The sequence below is a fragment of the Bicyclus anynana genome, chromosome 4 (genome assembly GCF_947172395.1).
Source record: "Bicyclus anynana chromosome 4, ilBicAnyn1.1, whole genome shotgun sequence".
Lineage (NCBI taxonomy): Eukaryota > Metazoa > Arthropoda > Insecta > Lepidoptera > Nymphalidae > Bicyclus > Bicyclus anynana.
This window is the reverse complement of record NC_069086.1, coordinates 9,634,637-9,655,387: the sequence shown is the minus strand read 5'-3', so window position 1 is coordinate 9,655,387 and position 20,751 is coordinate 9,634,637. Positions and strand designations below refer to the sequence as shown.

Here is a 20,751-nt window from a genome sequence, read left to right as displayed (position 1 = left end):
ATTTAATGCTTCTTTAATGTTTTAAACAAAAGACATAAAACTTTGTTAAAATATATGCATTATTATGGAGTTTGACTTAAATTTGATAATATTATTAACGATAGTTTCACTATCGTTTTGCATAAACAATACGCAATCTTCATGAATGATTTCAGTTCATCGTTCACCATCCGGTCTTCATATAATGAACTAAATTAGACAATACCAATGTAAAGTTACGATTGATCGTTGATCGTAGCCGATCGTATGAACTTTACGATCAATGAACTCCGTTAGACAATTAGGCCCTAGGCCCAAATTAAATCCATAGTTAATCTTATTAATATTGTCAAAGATTAAATCATAAATATTATTTGGTATGTGGTCTTTATTTATGAACGGGTTTTACCATAGATTTACGAGTCGGTACAATAATTCGGCTTTACAGTTGGTGTTTTTTGAGTTTCAGTCTATTTGAATCTTCAAAACTAACCGTCATTTATGTCTGGAAAGGATTCTACGCGTATTCTACATGTTAATAATTAATACGTCCATGATGGTTTTTTGGTGGCCCATGCTTACCCCAATGACCATTTTAATTTTTAGGTTAATCTTTTAACGTAAATCTATGGTGAAAATAGATAAAAAAGTAAATGATGCAAATAAAAAGTATATCTTCATTCGTCTGTGGTACTTATACACTACAGATAACAAAGTGATAGCTAGCTTGTATTTCAATAAATATAAATTGTCTATGGCATTCATTTTAAATGGCGGCTCTAGTCCTTGCTGCTGCTGTCGTTTTGTGTATGAATTAAATAAATTACTATAGTTTCTGTACTTAGAAAACATTTTGTAAACAGGCAGTGGAAATGTAAATTATCCTTACAATCGCTACTTGAAAAGTTAATCGCAAAGTGTAGTTCTAAAGGTGAGAAATACCTTCAATGTGTGTTAGATTTTTGGTTTTCACAGAAACCTTGCGGGGCGCGTCTGTGAGTAATATCTCAAGATATTGTTATTGAATAATGTTTTCGTTTCTTGTGTCCGTCTAATTATATGGTTAGTTACTTGTCTTATACAGGTAACGGTATCAAATGGAATTTGTGCTTCGTCCTTGTTGTTTCACTGTTGTGAAGATAGAAAACCTTTTTTATAGGACGGGTATAGGCCAGAATGTCGAGCGATGAAGACAAACCACCCGCGCCTCCAGTGCGCCTAACCAGCAACAGGGCAACCGACCGTGGAGATTCCGTAGCCTCCGTAGATATGAGGCCTTTACCAAAAGGTAGGCATTTATAGTAACGCAATGTAGCTATTCAAAACTTTATGACTCATGCTCGCAATCCATCATACCAAAATCAAATATTCAAATTAAGTGATGAAAACAGGCAATGCTATAAGCATTACAATACTTAAAAATGTCATTGTCTTTGATTTGACTACTAATTGTATCATAATGATATTTTAAAGGTATACCAGTTTTTTAACTAGTCTGAGTATAATATTGTTTTTTGTGTAAACTATTTCAGAACCTGATGATAGTGGGGACAGAAAGAAAAAAACATTAAAAGCAAAAATTAAAGGCTCTAAAAGTACTGCCCATAATGATAATAAGCCAAATATTAGCTACCCAACTAACTTTGAACACACAGTTCATGTAGGATTTGATGCTGTTACTGGAGAGTTCACAGTGAGTATATATTGTTTTATATATTTCTGAGTGAGTTATTGGTTACATAAGTAAACATACTAGTTTATAGATAATTATAAAATTACAAGATTTTAATATATTTTTTATATTAAAATCAAATAATATGTGGAAAAAAGTGCTACTGATATTGTATTTATTTTGAATATTAAATTCTTTATAATTTGGCTAAAGCTGTGCTATTAAAGGAATTATTTATATCTAGGGCTTTAATTGATTTGGTTATTATTTAAAATCAAATTAATTGGCATATGGAACATCTTGAGCTTATTGCAATATTAGAGTATTACTAACCAGTTTTCTTGTGAGCCATGTTTTGGGTTTGTGCACCAAGCTGAATTAAGCCATATACTTATCAATATTATCACTATATTTCTTTAAAGATAATTTTTAGCCTATCAAAACTGTTACATTTAATATTCTTTTTATTCTATTGTTTATCACAAACGCTTCATTACTATATGTATGTGTGACAAGATAAGCTTATAAGCTTTTTTACACAGCAAAAATGAGCTTGGCTTTATATTTATATATGGGGCACAAAAAATATTTTATTCAAATAAACAAAATGAACTCTGTAAATTATATATTGTATTGTATATTATATAGACACACCATAGATCACAATAGTTTTTAATTAAACAATAATAAGTAAACAAAGACAAATAGTTTTCTTTTAAAATTAGTAATAAAACTCATAGAAGCATGTTATATTGCATTTTGTAATAGTATAGAAGCACTATAGTCTTTAAATAATTAAAGACTATATTTATGATTTGTATTAGAAAAGTAATAAAATATAGATAACCTTTGAGTTAATTTTGAAGTATCTGTATCTTGGGACCTTTTAATATTACTACTGTTCCAAAATCATTGTAATTGAGTTCCCTGTATTGCCGCTTTTGTTTCAAGCTGCCTATAACAGTAAGTAATAGCTTAGGTTCTATAAATGCATTCTTAAGCTATTGTGTCCAAATAAATATCCTGCTGTAAAAGAAACTCATTAGTCTTGTAATACTGATTTAAATCAGTGTTAGAATTTTTATTAAATACATTGAGTATCATTCTATAATATGTGAAAGTAGATTTATTGTAGCAACTCTTATTTGTAACTCATTTTTGCATTTATTTTAAATAGAAATATAATGTTGGCTTCTACTTAGTGCATTTTTTAAATGTTTAGATAAAATATTCTTGGTATATTTATATTGGTAAATTACCAGATATTACTTGTATGCTTTGCTATAGTTTATAAATTATCCATAATTAAATTAATGTACTTAATGTATGGGGAAGAATTAACTATGTATAATGGTATCTAATTATGTTTCACAATTAACAATATAAAAAGATATACATCTTTAAAAGCTTTTAAGAATTTTAATGTTTAGGGAGTTAAATATTCTGGAAGTATATCAGATAGTCCTATCCTACAAAGAGAAAGTAACTATACAAAAAGAAAAGAGCACACACAATATGTAGAAAAACTTCTTTTAATTTATAATTAAAGGCGGAATTATATTTGTCTGACGTGTCATGTTGTGACGCATCAGAACAGAATTGGTATCATACATTTTGTTCGGCAATGTTTATACTTATATGTTGTGACATGTTGTGATGGCTTCTGATATGTTGCATTCAAAATGTTTGGTACAGTTTCTGTTCTGATGCGTCACAACATGACATGTCAGACGAATGTAAATCTGGCCTAAAAAAGTACCTTCTAATATGTGAGCCAGTCTATTTATCTTTCTGAAATAAATTCTATAACTGCAATAAATTTGATACTAATTTGGTACTATCACAAAGATTCTCTTTTCTTAGTTTTAAGAATTCTTTTTTATTATTAGAAAAATATAGTACATTTTCAAGTAGGTAGTACTAATAAGTAAGGGTTTAAATATATTATATATACATTGTACTCTTAGATACATGTAGTATATTCATTCTATGTTTTTCAATATGTATGTAAATAATATGTATGACATTACAATGCAAGTTAATTTAGTAATTTCTTTTATTAAAACATATCACAGTTTTGATGCTTTATTTTCAATTATGTTCTAATAAGCCTGTAATATTTTTTAATAACACACATTTTCTAATTAAAAAAAAAAACAAAGATGCAATCACCTAGTTCCACTTCTAGATATTGTTTAAAATTAAATAAAACACACACTCTTTAAGCATGAAATTTAATATTAACAGTTAAACATTATAAATATGTACATTGATTTGTAAATAATATTGATTTGACATTGAAGGGAGAGACATATTTAAGTAGTCCTATAATTTTGTTACCAAGGGCATGCCTGAAGCTTGGGCGAGATTGTTAATGGCATCCAACATCAGTAAGCAAGAGCAGAAGAGTAACCCACAGGCAGTTCTAGATGTTCTTAAGTGGTATGACGCCTCGGCAACTCAACCGCCGCCATCGAAATATATGACATCTGCTCAGATGCACACTACACACTCTGGTAAGCATTTGTTAGTATGTAATCTGAGTTTTTGTCATGGTTTTTGCAGACTAACGTTAATGTGGTACCTTCCTTGCTTTTATTTAAGTATGTATGTGTTGAGCATTCATGTGAATGTTACATCACAGAAAAATACTAGAATGACCTAGAATGCTCCAAGCAGACTTGCTTGGAATGGAAATGTTGAATAGAGGGTTCGCTAGAATTATCAAGATGTTTGTAGCATTATTGCTCATTGTTCAGTTCAACAAATACAAAAACAGCTAATGCTCCATGTTCTGGTACAAATGAATGCTCAAGTCTATCAGCACCTTTACATTATATAGTAGGAATTAACTCATCAATACATCAATACATATTATAAGTAAAATTTACACTTTTGTCTGTGATTTCAAAGTAAACATGTTCTTTCAAGTGCCTATAGTTATGTAAACTATACTAAAAGATAATCAAGATTTTTTGGCTTCTCTGTCTTTCTGTTTTCGCGCTAACCTCTGGAATGACAAGACCATATTTTATGGGACTTTCACAGAAAGATAGAGGAGTTTAATGAGTAACATATTGGTTATTTTTTATCCCAAAAAATACACCACGGGATCTGTGAAAAAAGAATATCATTCATACAAACTTACTGGCGTCTGCTACTCTATAATAAATGTTTATTCAAGTTTTGATGAAATAAATAAATGTTATTGAATTTAATTATAACTTGTTCTTTATTATATTTACTATATAATCAAATAAATGTTATCTAAATTATGATTAATTCTGTATTTTGTAAATAAATCATAGTAGCTTCACAAAGCTTCAGAAAGAATCTCATACAGTGTTATTGGACAGATTTTAAGATTATTGCATTCTAACTTGTATATGCACTGTTAATTACACTATATCTTGACTTAAATCTCTACAAATACAAATCTTATGGTTAGTAGTCTTTTTTGTATTCTGCTTATTTTTAAACTGACTTCTTTATATTGTTTGTTACCTTTTTTGTGCTGTACAAATAAAGTGTAAAAATCAATGAACTTTTACATTTATAGTCTGGCAAGTTTGTTGATAACACCATAATATGCGGGCGACAGGGGGAAATACTGCGCGGGTGTGAAATCGTGCGTGCGGGGAACTGACGTGCATCATTCGTCGGTTTTTTTTTTTATTCATCGCTACACGCCTCCCGTTCCGCGCGGAACATCAAGAGTGTTAGGAACGAAGTTGCCAAGTTATAAAACTGTTGAAGTTCTGTATATTTTTTTTATTGTATTAGGTTCTTCTGTGTCGCGGGTTTCGTCGAGCAGTCCCTCGTCTTCCACTCCGACGGACACGGAGCACCCGGAGCCTCCGCCGCCGCCACCGTCTCGGCCCGACCGCACCAAGAGTATTGTGAGTACTGCTTATAATCAGAACATCCATATGGTACGAGATCCCATAATAAGAAATATATACCCTCATCTGTTATTTATTTAATTGGGATAAGAAACATATTTGACGCAATGGCGCAATGGTATTCGCGGTGGATTTACAAGACGGAGGCCTTAGGTTCCCATTGAGGTTTTCTTAACTGGTCCATGTCTAGCTGGGAGGCTTCGGCCGTGGCTAGTTACCACCCTATAAGCAAAGACATACCGCCAAGCGAGTTAACGTTCCGGTACGATGTCGTGTAGAAACCGAAAAGTGTGTGGATTTTCATTCTCCTCCCTAACAAGTTAGCCCAATTCCATCTTAGATTGCATCATCGCTTTCCATCAGGTGGATTATAGTCAAGGGCTAACTTGTAAAGAATAGAAAAATAAATATTCACACTGATACATTGCACATAGGTTGCCTTAAGTTGAGGCCAAACAGTATTAAATTATTTTTTATTTATTTAAACTCCTTCCCTCATTGGTTAATTAAAAAAATTGTACACTAGTTTATAGAATATATCAAGAAGAATAAAAAAGTAAAGGTTGTCTGCTTTTACACTGCAACTGTGGGGTTGCCAGATATAAACAGTTAAGAAAGTAATATATATTCCTAATGTCTGGTGGTGTGTGGTTTTGTGGTTTTGCGATACATTTAAAACAAACCAAAAAAGAAGAAAGGGTTCAGTCAAAATGTTATTTTCTATCACTTGAGAGCAGTACATTTTATGAACTACTGTTAAATTAAGAATTACTGTATGTATATTGTTGAAATTTAACTAACAACTGTTATATGTATTCCCCAGTATACAAAGCCAATAGAGGAAATAGAGGAAGCGCCTCCCCCGCGCCCGCGCCCGCGCCCGCGCCCTCCTCGCCGCCGCACGTGCCGCATCCTGCGCTCACGACTCATTCAGTAAGTGAACGGTATACATTAGTGCCCAATAGCAGGGGAGCCCGGGATGCTAAATTTGCAGTTTAAACTCGAGCGTCATGGGGGACCGATTGCATTTGGTAGATTAAATTATAGCGAAAAAAGTAAATGGTTATTTATTTTTTTCGCTTTTAGCGATGGAAAAAAAAACTACATACTTTAAAAGCAATTTTTATTACTTTGGCTTACTGAAATTGTCAGAAAATTTTAGCGATTAATTAGGAGGTTATTTCAAAATAAGTAAAAAATTTATCGCGCTCGTAACTCGAGAACTAAAATATAAGGGTTTTATTTTGTAACTTCCAAACCCTACTATTCCATTACGTTACGTTCAACTCGTCGAGATTTTCGAAGTGTGCAGTTTTTAGCTATCAACCTACCTACCTTATCTTAATCTGACATGCCGGTTGAGTATTTCTGAAGTTAGTTTTTTTTTTGGTTGCCCTAAACGTACCAACCAATATTAAGGGCTCATACTTGGAGATACTCAACAACGTGCAAGATATAGTCCCTTATCTGTTAGGCTCAAGTATCTGCAAAAATCCCCTCTTCGGCTCTCATACTACAAGGTTTTCAACTAGGGTGAGCATTATACAATTGCACTAATATTAATTACACATAGTAGTATTAATAATAAGCTCCCATAAATGTATTCATAGAATTGGTGACTTAACTTTTGTTTTTCTTTTTGTTTGTTTTTTTTAAATAATTAATATTTTGTCAGACCTACATACTTGGGTACATAACCCAATGTTTAGTTTATGTTTGCATCAAGTAGGCACATTTACTCCTTCACAACACACAATCACAGCTACTGAACCGGTTACATTCACAAAGGAAAATCCATTTTTAGCGGACGTCTAGTAATTATAAACTACCTTTCCTGAGGTCGAATTTCATCATTACAAGTCAAGCTATTTTCTATAGTTTGTGATGTTATCATGGTGTTGAGGTCAAATAGATTCCGCGCCACGGACCAAGTCCCGTAGACGCGACGCTAATGTCTTAATGGCGCTCATTGTCATTTGTTGAAGGCGCTGTCAATTTTAGTTCAGGTTTTAGCCGCGCAACTTCTTTCGTGACGCGGAGTCGACTCGTACGTACGTAGTAGATAGCGGAGCATTCATCATGAATGTATAATAATTTATTTATTTTGCTATTATCCGCGAAAAGCCGACGAACCCATGCGACAAGTCACCCAGGTCCGACAAAATACTCTCTACGTACGTTTCACCACGAAACCGGAAACAGGAGATGTTGACTCTACAACGTAATATATTGTTATATATAAGTATAAGCATTTGTCAGGAATCTCTGATATAATGCAAAGTATTCTATCTAAAAAAGATATATTAAGTACAGAAAAAGCATACGCGTCGAATTGACCTTTCCTCTTTTGTTTTGTAGTTAAAAATAATATATTTCAATCTACGATTTGGTTAGCGCACTCGAATACGATTCATAAATCTTCCAAGTGTTGGTGATCTATTAGTTTTCACAATTACCAGCTAAGGTCGGGCCGGAAATCCGGCGCTCAGTGCCTGGACACCGGACATGAATTACTCGGACGGAGGACTTTGACCGGGAGCTCAAAATTTAATTGTGCTACTCAATTTGCTCTAAACTTATCCTGTAATATAGTTTATACAATTTTTCGTATGTTTCCATAACTGCTAATTCGAGAAAATATTACTGTCATGTTACTCTAGAGCTTATATATGTGATATCAGAAGTATTTTTCGTGTTTTTATTAATAACTAGCAAACGTCCGCGACTTCGTTCACCCTTAAAACTCTTTAATGCGGCCTTATCGCAAAATCTGTTCTTTTAGACTTTGCAATTGCACGTTGTAGAGTCAACATCTCCTGAGGATGCTCCGGTTTCGGGGTGAAACGTACGTAGAGAGTATTTTGTCGGACCTGGGTGACGTTGTCGCATGGGTTCGCCGAATTTTCGCGGATGATAGCAAAATAAATAAATCATTATATAATCATGATGAACTTCCGCAAAGTAACGCCTGCTTCTATCCAATATTTAGCGGAGCGTTGTTATCGCATTGTTCGCTGTGGAGTGCGTGCTCAAAATTTTCAACATCAGAACTTTCTCATTTCCGACGTACGAGTAATTGGTATTTATAATATCGTTGTGGGAACTAAATGTAACCTCTTCACGCAGATGTCGTTATGTTGTCCCTTACACAGTATGTATGTCAACAGATATGCAGCCGAGGAGAGACGGGCTCGGCGCTGGACCGCAACAAGAACCCCGCCGGCGCGCAGACGCCGCCCGCGCTGGCGCCACACCCCGCGCTGCCCGCGCTCCCCGCGCTGCCCGCGCACGCACCGCCCGCGCCGCCGCCCTCCAACGGAGCTCCCGCCACCGAAACCGGGTAACTACTTCGTCATCAACCCATATTCGGCTTACTGCTGAGCTCGAGTGCCCTCTCAGAATGAGAGGGGTAAGGTCCAATGCGGATTGGCAGACTTCACACACGCAGAGAATTATGATAATTCTCTGGTATGCAGGTTTCCTCACGATGCTTTCCTTCACCGATTGAGACACGTGATATTTAATTTCTTAAAATGCCGGGCTGGATTCGAACCCACACCCTCCGGAATAAGAGGCAGAGGTCATATCCACTGGGTATCACGGCTCGTAACTACTTACTATTATTATATTATCGATGCTTTTTTTTACACGCTTTATATTAGCTTCACTTGTAACTATGTATGTAAGAAAATCTTAGAATCATAATTGGCCCACTTACCAGTTTTCGATTAGGATGAAATTTTGCACACGCTCTGAGTTCTGATGACAATTCATGACTAGCTAAGAAACGTCATTACAAATCCAATGTGGCGGCCTCCCCAATTACTAAAACTATGTAGGAAAGACAAATCTTGAAATCGTACTTTGAACTACTTCCCGGTCTTCGTGTAGGATGAAATTTTGCACACGCTGACCACCGGTTAAAAATCCGCCTCACAACCTCACAATACGCGTCGTCACAAGAATCACTGCCTTCTGTATCCGACTCTTGATCCTAGAGTTATGTGAAAGCTTCCTAAGATGTTGGTCGAATGTTTTCGCTATAAGACCATTGACTGAAACAACTATCGGAACATTAATAGTTGACTTAACATTCCATAAACGTCAATTAACTAAAGGTTCGACTACGCGATGTTCATTTTTACATTCAACTACGGGATGTCGTTGACGCGTACTAGTACAGAAGAGAATTCCATAACATAGCTAAGCGTTGGAAATTATTGTTGTTTGTTGTTGTAACATTATTTTATCTCATTCTTCGCAGACGAGCAGCTGGTCAGCAACAGAGGAAAAAGAAAATGACAGATGAAGAAATTTTAGAAAAGTTAAGAACAATTGTCAGTGTAGGAGACCCCAATAGAAAATATACAAAAATGGAAAAGATTGGTCAAGGGTGAGCAGTTTTATAATGATAATAATAATCTGTCTGATTAGTGGTTGATACTGAAAATAATGTCTTTTAAAAGACAGATGTCAAGTCTCTTAAGTCAAGTCTGCAATTATTGCACCCTGTTTGAAAGTATCTCAATTTTTAACCGACTTCAAAAAGAGGAGGAGGTTCTCAATTCGACGCATTTTTTTTATATTTATTTTTTAATCTTTGTTATGGCAAAACTTCGTCATTTCTTAACCAATTTTATATGTTTGAAAGAGTATACTTCCAGATTGGTCCCATTTAATTTTCATGAAAATCGGTAGAGTGATTTTCTGTTAAAATGAAAATAACGAAATTGCCCGTACTGTGGCGCTTTCGTTCACTGAACGAATTCACTAATTTTCTTTTATTATGTTTAAAAAATTCGAATCAAATCAACAAAATGTAATGTAGCCATTTAGTGCATTTTCCATCCACTACCTGAATATACATTTTATTCACTCACATCCCATCTTTGTGTTAAATTATTATAGATATACTATAGTTATAAACTAAAAGTATAAAAAATATTTACAGGGCATCAGGTACAGTGTACACGGCCATAGAGACTTCCACCGGCATGGAAGTGGCGATCAAACAAATGAACCTCAGCCAGCAGCCCAAAAAAGAGCTCATCATCAACGAGATCCTCGTGATGCGGGAGAACAAGCACAACAACGTCGTCAACTACCTCGACAGCTATTTGGTGAACGAGGTAAATATGATAGTAGGGGAGGGAGCCAAAGAGAGGATTTTTGCAGTTACTTGAGCGCGGCAGTTAACCATAAGGGACTATACCTTGCATGTTATTGAGTACCTCCAACAGAAATACTCAAGCAGCACGTCAGATTAAGATAAGATAGCTAGAAACTGCACATTTCGAAAATCTGACAATTTGAGCGTAACGTAATGGAATGGGAGGGTTTCAAAGTTACAAAAAACTACCTTATATTTGAGTCCTCGAATTACGAGCGATTAATTGTTTACTTGTTTTGAAGGAAAGAACCTCCTAATTAATCGCTAAAAATTTTTGACAATTTCAGTAAAAGTCAAAAGTAAAAAATTCATTTATATCAAATAAGCTTAGTTTACAAGCTCTTTCGAAACGTCAGGAATAATATTAAACTTAAGATAATGGTGATAATAATTATTCGAAAACTTAAAATTAAAGTTACGAGGGTTCCAAATGCGCCTTGGTCCGAGAAGAGCCCACTACAAACTCAGCCAGGTTTAAGCAAGTAAGACAAAGTAATAAAAATTGCTTTTAAAGAATGTAGTTTTTTTTCATCACTAAAAGCGATCATTACTTTCGGAGCTACAGGGATTTAAAGGGTCAGATTTGCGGCGCTGCCCCGGATCCCTGAAAATCGCCGCATACAAAATGGTACGATAAGAATGACGTCGTAGGTGCATAATAATCGTTAGATTTGTATGGGCGGTCAAACAAAATTACTAATATCTTTGTTATTTGTGCGTTTATGTATATAGTTCATGTATTAAAAAATGTCACATTTAATGTAAGGAAGCTAAAACTGTATGAATTTTCATCTAATTACGATAAAAGATTTTAAATAGATTTTGAAATTTTATAATCTCATCAATTTTGCAAATGTATAAATTAGTAAACATTGACCTTATTTACCCGAATGTATCATAAAAATCAATGTTCATGTAATCACATCTCAAAAAATATATAAAAAAAAAATCAGTCTAGTAGAACGGTAATGAACTATTTAAGACCTTTTAAAAAAAAGTGTCAACTAGCCTATTGACCGATAAAGATAGACCTAACCTAACCTAATATAAATTTGCAGGAGCTGTGGGTAGTGATGGAGTACCTGGCGGGCGGCTCGCTCACGGACGTGGTGACGGAGACGTGCATGGACGAGGGGCAGATCGCCGCCGTGTGCCGCGAGGTGCTGCAGGCGCTGCACTTCCTGCACACCAACCACGTCATCCACCGCGACATCAAGTCCGACAACATCCTGCTGGGCCTGGACGGACAGGTCAAGCTGAGTAAGTCATCGGCCTCATCATCAGCATGTGTCTGTTCAATGCCAAGTACGAGAGTTCGAGTTCGAGATAGCAGCGGCTCCGTATCGTGAAATTTCGTTCAAAAATGAATGAGTTTGACATTGCAATTGCTAAATGTATTACAGAATAACCTCATACGAAAGTTATCTCTATTTAATTTGAAATAAAATTGTAAATTGGGAGCGCGTGGACGACCGGTCGCCCAAGCAGGGATTTGTCGGGATAATAGAGAAGCATTGTATCTGTTTATTAAACGTCTACGCCAGACAAGTTTATTCAGTTATTAATCGAAACAATTTGTTTTAGCCGACTTTGGTTTCTGTGCTCAAATATCCCCTGAACAAAACAAGAGAACCACCATGGTTGGAACGCCATATTGGATGGCACCTGAAGTTGTTACGAGAAAACAATACGGCCCCAAGGTATGTATACTGGTTAGAGGTGATTTATTCAATGAAAAAATGAATAATGAAGAGAAAAGTTATTTATGCGTATAAGTTATACTAGCAGAACCCTACGGCTTTACGGTTACCCACGTAATTCCCGTTCCTGTTGAAGTACGGGGATAAAATATAGTCTATTTAACTCCCTGATAATGTAGCTTTCAACTTTCAACTCAAAAATTTTTCAAATTGGTCCAGTACTTTCAGAGCCTATTCAATGACAGCAATCAAACAATCAAATATTTCCTCTTTATAATATCGGTATAGATAACGAATAGGATTTCCATGCGGACGTAATTGCGGGCGTCCACTAGTTTATAATATCAGTATGGCTCTATTTGCTCCTCAGGTCCTCCTCATTTTGTGGAATTATAAATTATACATAAATTTGATTATATAACTGATTGCTACCATATAAACTACAATTTAAAAACCTTAATTTAATACTAAGTTTTTAATTGTACATTTACTAGAACTTAAAATATTGTAATCTTCGTTCGTGAACAGATGGTAGTTGTAACACAAAATCTTTTTATACATTTTGGCACAGCTACCGTTTCAACCTATATTTGTATGAAAAATGTTTTTGCTCAATAAATCATTTATTTATTTAGGTAGACGTATGGTCTCTGGGTATAATGGCAATCGAGATGATCGAGGGGGAGCCGCCGTACCTCAACGAGAACCCCCTGCGGGCGCTGTACCTGATAGCGACCAATGGCAAGCCCGACATCAAGGACAAGGAGAAACTCAGCACCGTCTTCCAAGACTTCCTCGACCAGTGTCTAGAAGTCGACGTGGACGGCCGCGCGACTGCTCTAGACTTGCTAAAGGTGTGGTTTATAAATTTAAATTATAAATTGTAATATTTATTTGTTAAGTTACTAGCCATCGCCTGTGGCTTTGCTCGATTGTAGTTATTTTTCTATGCCTCAGGCATTTTCTTATGATAATAAAATCTTTTTAACAAAAAAATTCAACAGACTTCATAATCACTAAAATAAACTAAAAAGCAAAAATAACATTGACTTGAGTGATCAGAAGGTAGCACATAGCTACCTTCTGATCACTGACTCAAGGCGGTGCCAAGTTAGTGATGTACCAATCTGGAAGTATACTCTTTCAAACAAAAAAGAATTTTTAAAATTGGTTAAGAAATTACGAAGTTATGCGGTAACAAACATTAAAAAAAGAAAAACATACGACCAAATTGAGAACCTCCTCCTTTTTTTTAAGTCTGTTAAAAAATACTTTATATCAATGACGGCTTTTTGAGTAATCGGTGTTATAAACAAAATCACTCAATCAATGTATAGACAATGCTCTAGAAGTATGGTAAAATGCCCAAGCCCGGTGCAAACCAAATATCTCACTGTATAGGTACATTTTAAAAATTTTGTTCTAGGTATAAACGAATAAATAAATACGAAAGCCATGTGTGTGATACTAATATGTGTATATATAAAGTGTGCGTGTTTGGTTGCAGCACCCATTCCTCAAGATGGCGCGGCCGTTGGCGTCGCTGACTCCTCTCATTATGGCCGCGAAGGAGGCGGCCAAGGGCCATTAGCGCAGGCCCGCGGCGCCCGCCGCACCCGCGCAGTAGCGCCACCAGTGCCTCGCGCGGCCCCCGCCCGCGCTCCGATGCCCACGACCACCGCCCGCGGGGGGTCGCCCCCGGGCTGTACAGTCGGTCATCATCGAATCGGTGTAATTAACTATCTACATATAGAGCAATATTTTATGTTTGTATAAAAATGGCTGCAGATTATTAATACTGAAAGAGGTGATCATATTTTTACAAACGAGAGGTCGATAACGTAGCAGTCCAATAGGCGTAGCGGTAGGTGTCGTGTAGAATCGTTATTTATTGTAATTAAAGGACGCCGTCGGGTCGCCGTGCCCCTCCCGAGCGCGCCGGAAAGCGAATTCGTATAGTGTTTTGTAGATATAGGCGTTAGATACTCGAAATGTTATGATAAAATCTGCGAAAAGAAGACTGGCAGTTGACTCTTAGACGTAATGTTATATAATAGTAGATTACGGTAGTATACAATTATGGAAACAGCTTATTCACTGTGATGGTAGTAGGCGGGACCGCGGGGAGCACGGCCCCGCGCGGCGGCGACTGAGAGTGCACGCGACGTGTCGCCGGGCGAAGTGTAGTCGCGCCGGCGTCGATTACTAGATGAGATTCTTTTTATATTTTAGCTTGGAGAAGCACGCATTTTATCAATATTTATGAATTATGAATATGTGTGTGTATAGTTGCGTATTCTTATTTTTATTTTAGACTGACCTTACTTTATATTAAAACAGAATGCCCGTCGCAACGGGCGCCGCTTTCACGAGCGAGTTTATCGCCGTGCCGGCAAATTGTTAAGAGACCAAACCAGAAAATGTTTTATTGAGCAAAACGTAAAGACCGTGCCTGAAGTTCTAAGTATTTACTGTACACTATTTTGGTAGCAGAGCATGGTACAGTTGACGGAAGTTATGAGGCACAATAAACTCGCTCGTGGAGACTCGACGAATTAACATATTTAACTAAGAGCTGGTGATGGCCAGGCCTTTTTATAAAATCTGAAAGTATGTCAGCAATCATAGGTAAGTAAGGCAGGCAACTATGAAGTTTGGATCATACCTTCCAAAGTGTAAATAATCCTACTAAACGTTTGCTTATCATTTAACATTATGGGGCTGATGGACCATCAACTTTTATAAAATGACGAAGGTCTGGCGATGACATGCTCTCGCTCTGTAATGCTTATGATTGTCGGTACTATAGCTTGCTAGTTAGGTTAGGCTATGCCTATTATTATTATGGAACTATAACTTATTGCGAGCTGCTTTAGTGTTTTTTTTTTTGAGGATAATTATTTATGTCATTATTCTGGATAATTTCAATGTTTTAGAGCTATTTAAATTTTGACGTTACAGGTTTGCATAAGTTTTAATTTAATTAATTACGAATGTATTATGAAATATAACTTTATTTTTGTGACGATAACACTGTTAGTCATGAGAGCGAAGCATTTACATAGTATTAAGTTTATATAGTTTATTGTACTGATTATAATTCGGAATGTGAAAGATTGGTAATTTATCGTTTGAGGCACAAAAGTTTTATTTCCTATAGAATAATATTTAAAAAAATATATGCAATTTAATAAAGGGGCTCAAAGATTAGTGGCCGCCCGCCATTTTGAAATTTTACGAGAATGATGTCGCATTCTGAGACCCATCTAAATCTATAGTATACCACTTTATCCACAAGTTATAATAAGAGCACAAAACGCATGTCCTTTTATACCTAATTTATTTAAAATTATGTACATATGTTTTGGTTTTTATAAAATGTTATTCAAAAGATCTATATCTAATTGTTCTAACTTTATCAATCTAATTTATTGTCATTAATTTAGGAACAAGTAATTAATAAATTTTAGGTGTAAAATGACTAGCGATTTATACCCATATTTTTAATTTCATCATCATTGACAACCTACTCGAAAAAAAGCGTCATGTTTTAAATATGGTGTCTTGTGAACATATATATGGGAAAAACTCTCGTGCGAATGAGGGCTTAGGGTAATAGTCCACCCCACGCTATAGCACAATACGGATTTGCAGGCTACTCACACGTAGCCTGCCAATCCGTATCCGTATATACACGTTAAGGTAGGCAGGTTTCCTCACAATTTATTTGCTTTTATTTATTTAATTTATTAAAAGACCCGTGATAGCCCAGTGGATACTTACGACCTCTACCTTCGATTCGGCGTGGATTCGAATCCGATCCATGGCATGCACCTCCAACTTGACCGCTTTGTTAATTTGTTTATTGATAAAGTAATATCTTTGACATCAAATTTTCGGAACCTGAGAGCTTAAACACAAAATGACTTATTATATTTTTTAACCATGTGATTATTCTTTACCGATTTATAAAGGTCTTAACATGCGTCAGCATTTTGGAAATATCAAAATGGCGGTAGATCATACCGCCAATACAAAAATCTTTGAACCCCTTTCATGAAGAGTAAATAACAAATTACCGAGACAATAGCAAGCAGTAGTCATATATTGTAATTATTAAACTTAAAGGTAAACATTTTAATCATGAAAAATGTAAAAAAAAGAACCACAATACTATAACGATTATTTTAAAATGTAAAAAAAACGACTCTCTGCTTTTATACTAAACGTATGGGTTGTGCCGATAGATGCTGTTAAATAATTTTTTTTTGTATGTAATTTTAGCTATTTCTTTTTTGTTTTGGGCGGAATGGTTGATTGATGTATGTTTGAACGATTGATTGGTGATCAACAGTGAAGGAAGGGATAGTGAGGTTGTCAAGTATTGGAGTGTAAATTGTACAGATAATAGTTAGACTCGTGTAGTATACTCTTGACAATATCAATGACCAATTATGCTATCTAGATTTTTTATGTTCTCAGGTTGGTGCAAAACGATATATAGGTCTACAAAATATTATTTGACGATTCAAATATTTACCCTGCCCTGTAGCACACCACGCACCACGACATATCTACTCGAGAAAAAATCAAACGTCGACCAATAGCGGCAGAATCAAAAGAGAAATATGTTTTAACTCCGCCGCTATTGATCGTCAATATGTAATTTTTTTCACGAGGTAAATGTTGTTGACGCACACTAGGCCTACTGTTCTTATAATCAAGCGAATACTAACAATGGCGGAATAATCGATGCAGTATTCACAATTCCTGAAATCTTAATTCGTTATATTCAATCATAGTAATAAATAGAACTAGAGAGAACCACAAACGTCGACCAATAGCGACAGAATCAAAAGAGAGATATGTTTTAACTCCGCCGCTATTGATCGACAATATGTCACTTTTTTCACGAGATAAATGTTGTTGACACACACTAAGCTTACTGTTATAATAATCAAGTGAATATTAATGGCGGAGATAATCGATGGAGTAATTATAATTCCTGAAATATTAATTTGGTTTATTCATTCATAGTAATTATTAGACTATAATACTAATCATCGAGTATGAATACTGACTGGTATTAATAAATAATAATTGGGACAAATACAATAACTGGATAATTAATAAAATTATCACTTGAATACTAACAATCAGTGGAATATTAATAATAATCATTAATTACAGGGAATTTAAATTCAGACTATAACCAGGCTGGCTTTGTAAAAGCAGGAACATGTTTATGAATTACTAGCGGAAGCCCGCAACTTCATCATAAATCCAAACTATGATAGTACTACGGATTTTTCCGGGATGTAAAGTAGCCTGTATGTTAATTATATTAAACAGAATAAAATCTAATTCCATTCCAAATTTCAGCCAAATCGCTTCAGTAGCCGCAGCCCAAAGGAGAAACAAACATACACACTTACACACACTTTCACACACAAACTTTCGATTTTATAGTGTGATCATCAGCCTGTGAGTGGTTGCGTTCATGTAAACGTGTTTCTATGCCACTCGCATCCTCCTATATCACTAAATAATTTAACAACGCGTTTCTGCTATTAATATTAATTTAACAAGGCGTTTGTGTTGTCTACTTAATATTACATCCAAAGCCAAACCAACATACCCCCATGTTTATAATACTGAGTTACCCCCATGTTTATAAAAAAAGTAAAGATTTTTTCAAAGTAAAGTGGACCTAATAACTACTACCTAAAGTTCACTTTACTATGAAGAAAATTGAAAATCCAGCATGCAACCTAATGTTTTGCACATTAGAAAAGCGTTGGAAATTATTTAGTGATAAGGAGGAGGTGAGTGTCATAGAAACTTATTTATACTAAACGCAACCAGACGTAGGCCGATGATAATAATTCATAAACATTTTTTCCTCTTTTCGGCCGTTAGAGTTACAGAGAAGGGTCACCAAATAATCGGCTTTGTATTAAATCTGTTTTTTTTTTGGTTTATTTATATTGCAGTATTTTTTCAAGATAAGTTAAAGGCTTTTTTGAGTACCTTTTTAGTTGCAAACTGCAAGTATTATTATGTTATACCAGAATGATATATACTCGTATGCTGAAACCTAACAAAAACACTAAGTTATTAATGTTTCTGACCGACGTTAGAAGGATTTGTTTATTAATTCTAAACATAATATGTATAATTAGAAAATAATCACTGTAATATGAAAGAAACTCTGGAATGTGTCTAATAACTGTGTCTAATATGTGACGGTTAATGATTAAATAAAATCGTAATAAAACGTTACAGGCAGACGCCCGCGTGCAGGGGCGTAGCTACCACCGTATCAGTGATACGGGGCCTTCGGACTACAGGGGCCCCTTACGTGTGAAAGCAAAAAATAAGAAAAATATAGGTAATCCACAATCTCTTTTTACTCTGGTTAAGCGTGCGCCCTAAAGTTGAAAACATACTTACTCGTAGATTAGGTCTCTGACATATTTATTTTATGCGAGCATTTTTGTTTCTTTTGTGAGAAGTCTTTACTTACCCTTCATTTGGGCCTGCCAAGTAATTTTAATATCCCCTCCAAGGCACGCTACGCCACTGACCGTGTGGTATCATCTGATCCTTCTCACTTTGAAAAATGCCAAGATTGTAAACAATTACATTAATTTATTACAATTTACACAAACCTTGACAAATTACACACCTTCCTCATTAATCACTCATTATTAAAACTCATTATAATAATTAATGAATTTATAGTTGATGTTACAAGCACATGGTCCACCTAATGTTAAGTGAAAACCCATCTTCCGTGGGCGTAACCAGGTTTGTATTTATGGGGGGCAGCTACATACTTAAATTGAGTATCTCATTATTAATTGATAACTGTCCGACCAAACCAGCTTTTACGGCCGAAAGCGAAATTGCAGCTTCAGCTTCAGTTTCAGTTTCGGCCGGGGTTTCAACCGAAACGAAACGGTTCTCAACCCACATCCCGCTCCTCTTCTATCGCATAGCTATGGAGTTCAAGTAACCGACCACTCTGCTACCTCGGTACGCCCATGCCATCTACTATAACAGTTCGGAGATGTTAGGCCTCATGTGCCTGTAATTTCACCGCTAAAAAGAGATAGTTTGTGTGGTTGTCGGGGGTAATCTCTGGGACTACTGAACCCATTTTGAAAATTCTCTTACTAATGTAATACCACATTATTTTGTGAGTGACATATACATATTTAATCCCCGTATTCCCACGGAAAGTGTCGACTAGTATATTATAATATGCGAGTGTGCGTATGTCGGTGTCTTAAAGTATATGCGTCATCGTTTACCAAAGGGCGAGAGTGCAGTATAATATTTAATTAAAAATATAACTTGCGTTGTACTACTAACCCTTCATATATACCCCTATATATATATATATATATATATATATATATATATATATATATATAGGTATGTGTGTGTGTTTTGTAGTATCACCAACTCACAACATTATAAAAAAAAACAATATGCATTACATTACCTTGACGGTTGTAAGTTTAGGTATATGTGACACTTTACTGTAAAAGAATATCCTTCCAAAAGAAATATCATCCGTAGGTAGGTAGGTAGGAAGGAGGTTCTCTGTTCCGCTGTACTTATGTTTCTTTATATTATTCCTTCATTAAACGCAGTCTTGTAGAAACTAAATATTTGACACGCTACGCTGCTTGAAGCCGCATGTTTACTTTATCTTTATACTTGCCCAATAACATGGCCTATACACAAAATATAAGCACTTTATAAACGGCCTATAATTTAAATTGCACAACCCGTAAACCTGCACCAACCATTACCAAATAGTGTGCAATAAGGTAGTCTTATAAAAAATAGCCAAACTTCAAGAGAGCTTGAACAAAATAATTCATTATCTTGTTTAACTTATATATAATTGTATTAACTATGTGATCATGAAGATGAATTTGAGTATGCATTAGTTAAGTCAAGAAACTAACTGTAATTATTACGTAATTTAAGTTGAAAATGTATTAATAAATGTAATACGATATGAGACTATATTGCGGTTTTTTCATGATTTTTTGACAGTTGTAAACACCAGTGCCATGTAAGAGCAACTTGTGCATATAAATTACAACCATACTATAAATAAAAGACTCAACTTTAATGCACTAGTTTTATTACCAACATATATACGGAATATACAGCTCCTCGGAATACTCGTATTAAGTAAGTACGTCTTCATCACAGATACAGAGAAGTGTTTTAGTTGAAAAAAAAGATTTTCAATATTTAAGACTGAAATGGAGAGAGATGTTGGTCTGTTCATTTTATAATTTTAAA

The 20,751-nt window shown here is 35.3% G+C and overlaps 1 protein-coding gene across 1 annotated transcript; it reads left to right on the top strand.

The window, feature by feature from the left end:
• The first annotated feature begins 727 nt into the window (after positions 1-727).
• Positions 728-20,575, top strand: LOC112043289 (serine/threonine-protein kinase Pak). Its single transcript, XM_052891428.1, is given in 14 exon segments — positions 728-910; positions 1,139-1,267; positions 1,512-1,672; positions 3,996-4,167; positions 5,435-5,550; positions 6,377-6,422; positions 6,425-6,486; positions 8,721-8,893; positions 9,818-9,946; positions 10,505-10,682; positions 11,782-11,983; positions 12,308-12,423; positions 13,059-13,277; positions 13,931-20,575. Coding segments are annotated over 13 exon segments (1,770 nt in total). The 5' UTR covers positions 728-910; positions 1,139-1,155; the 3' UTR covers positions 14,015-20,575.
• The last annotated feature ends 176 nt before the right edge of the window (positions 20,576-20,751 follow it).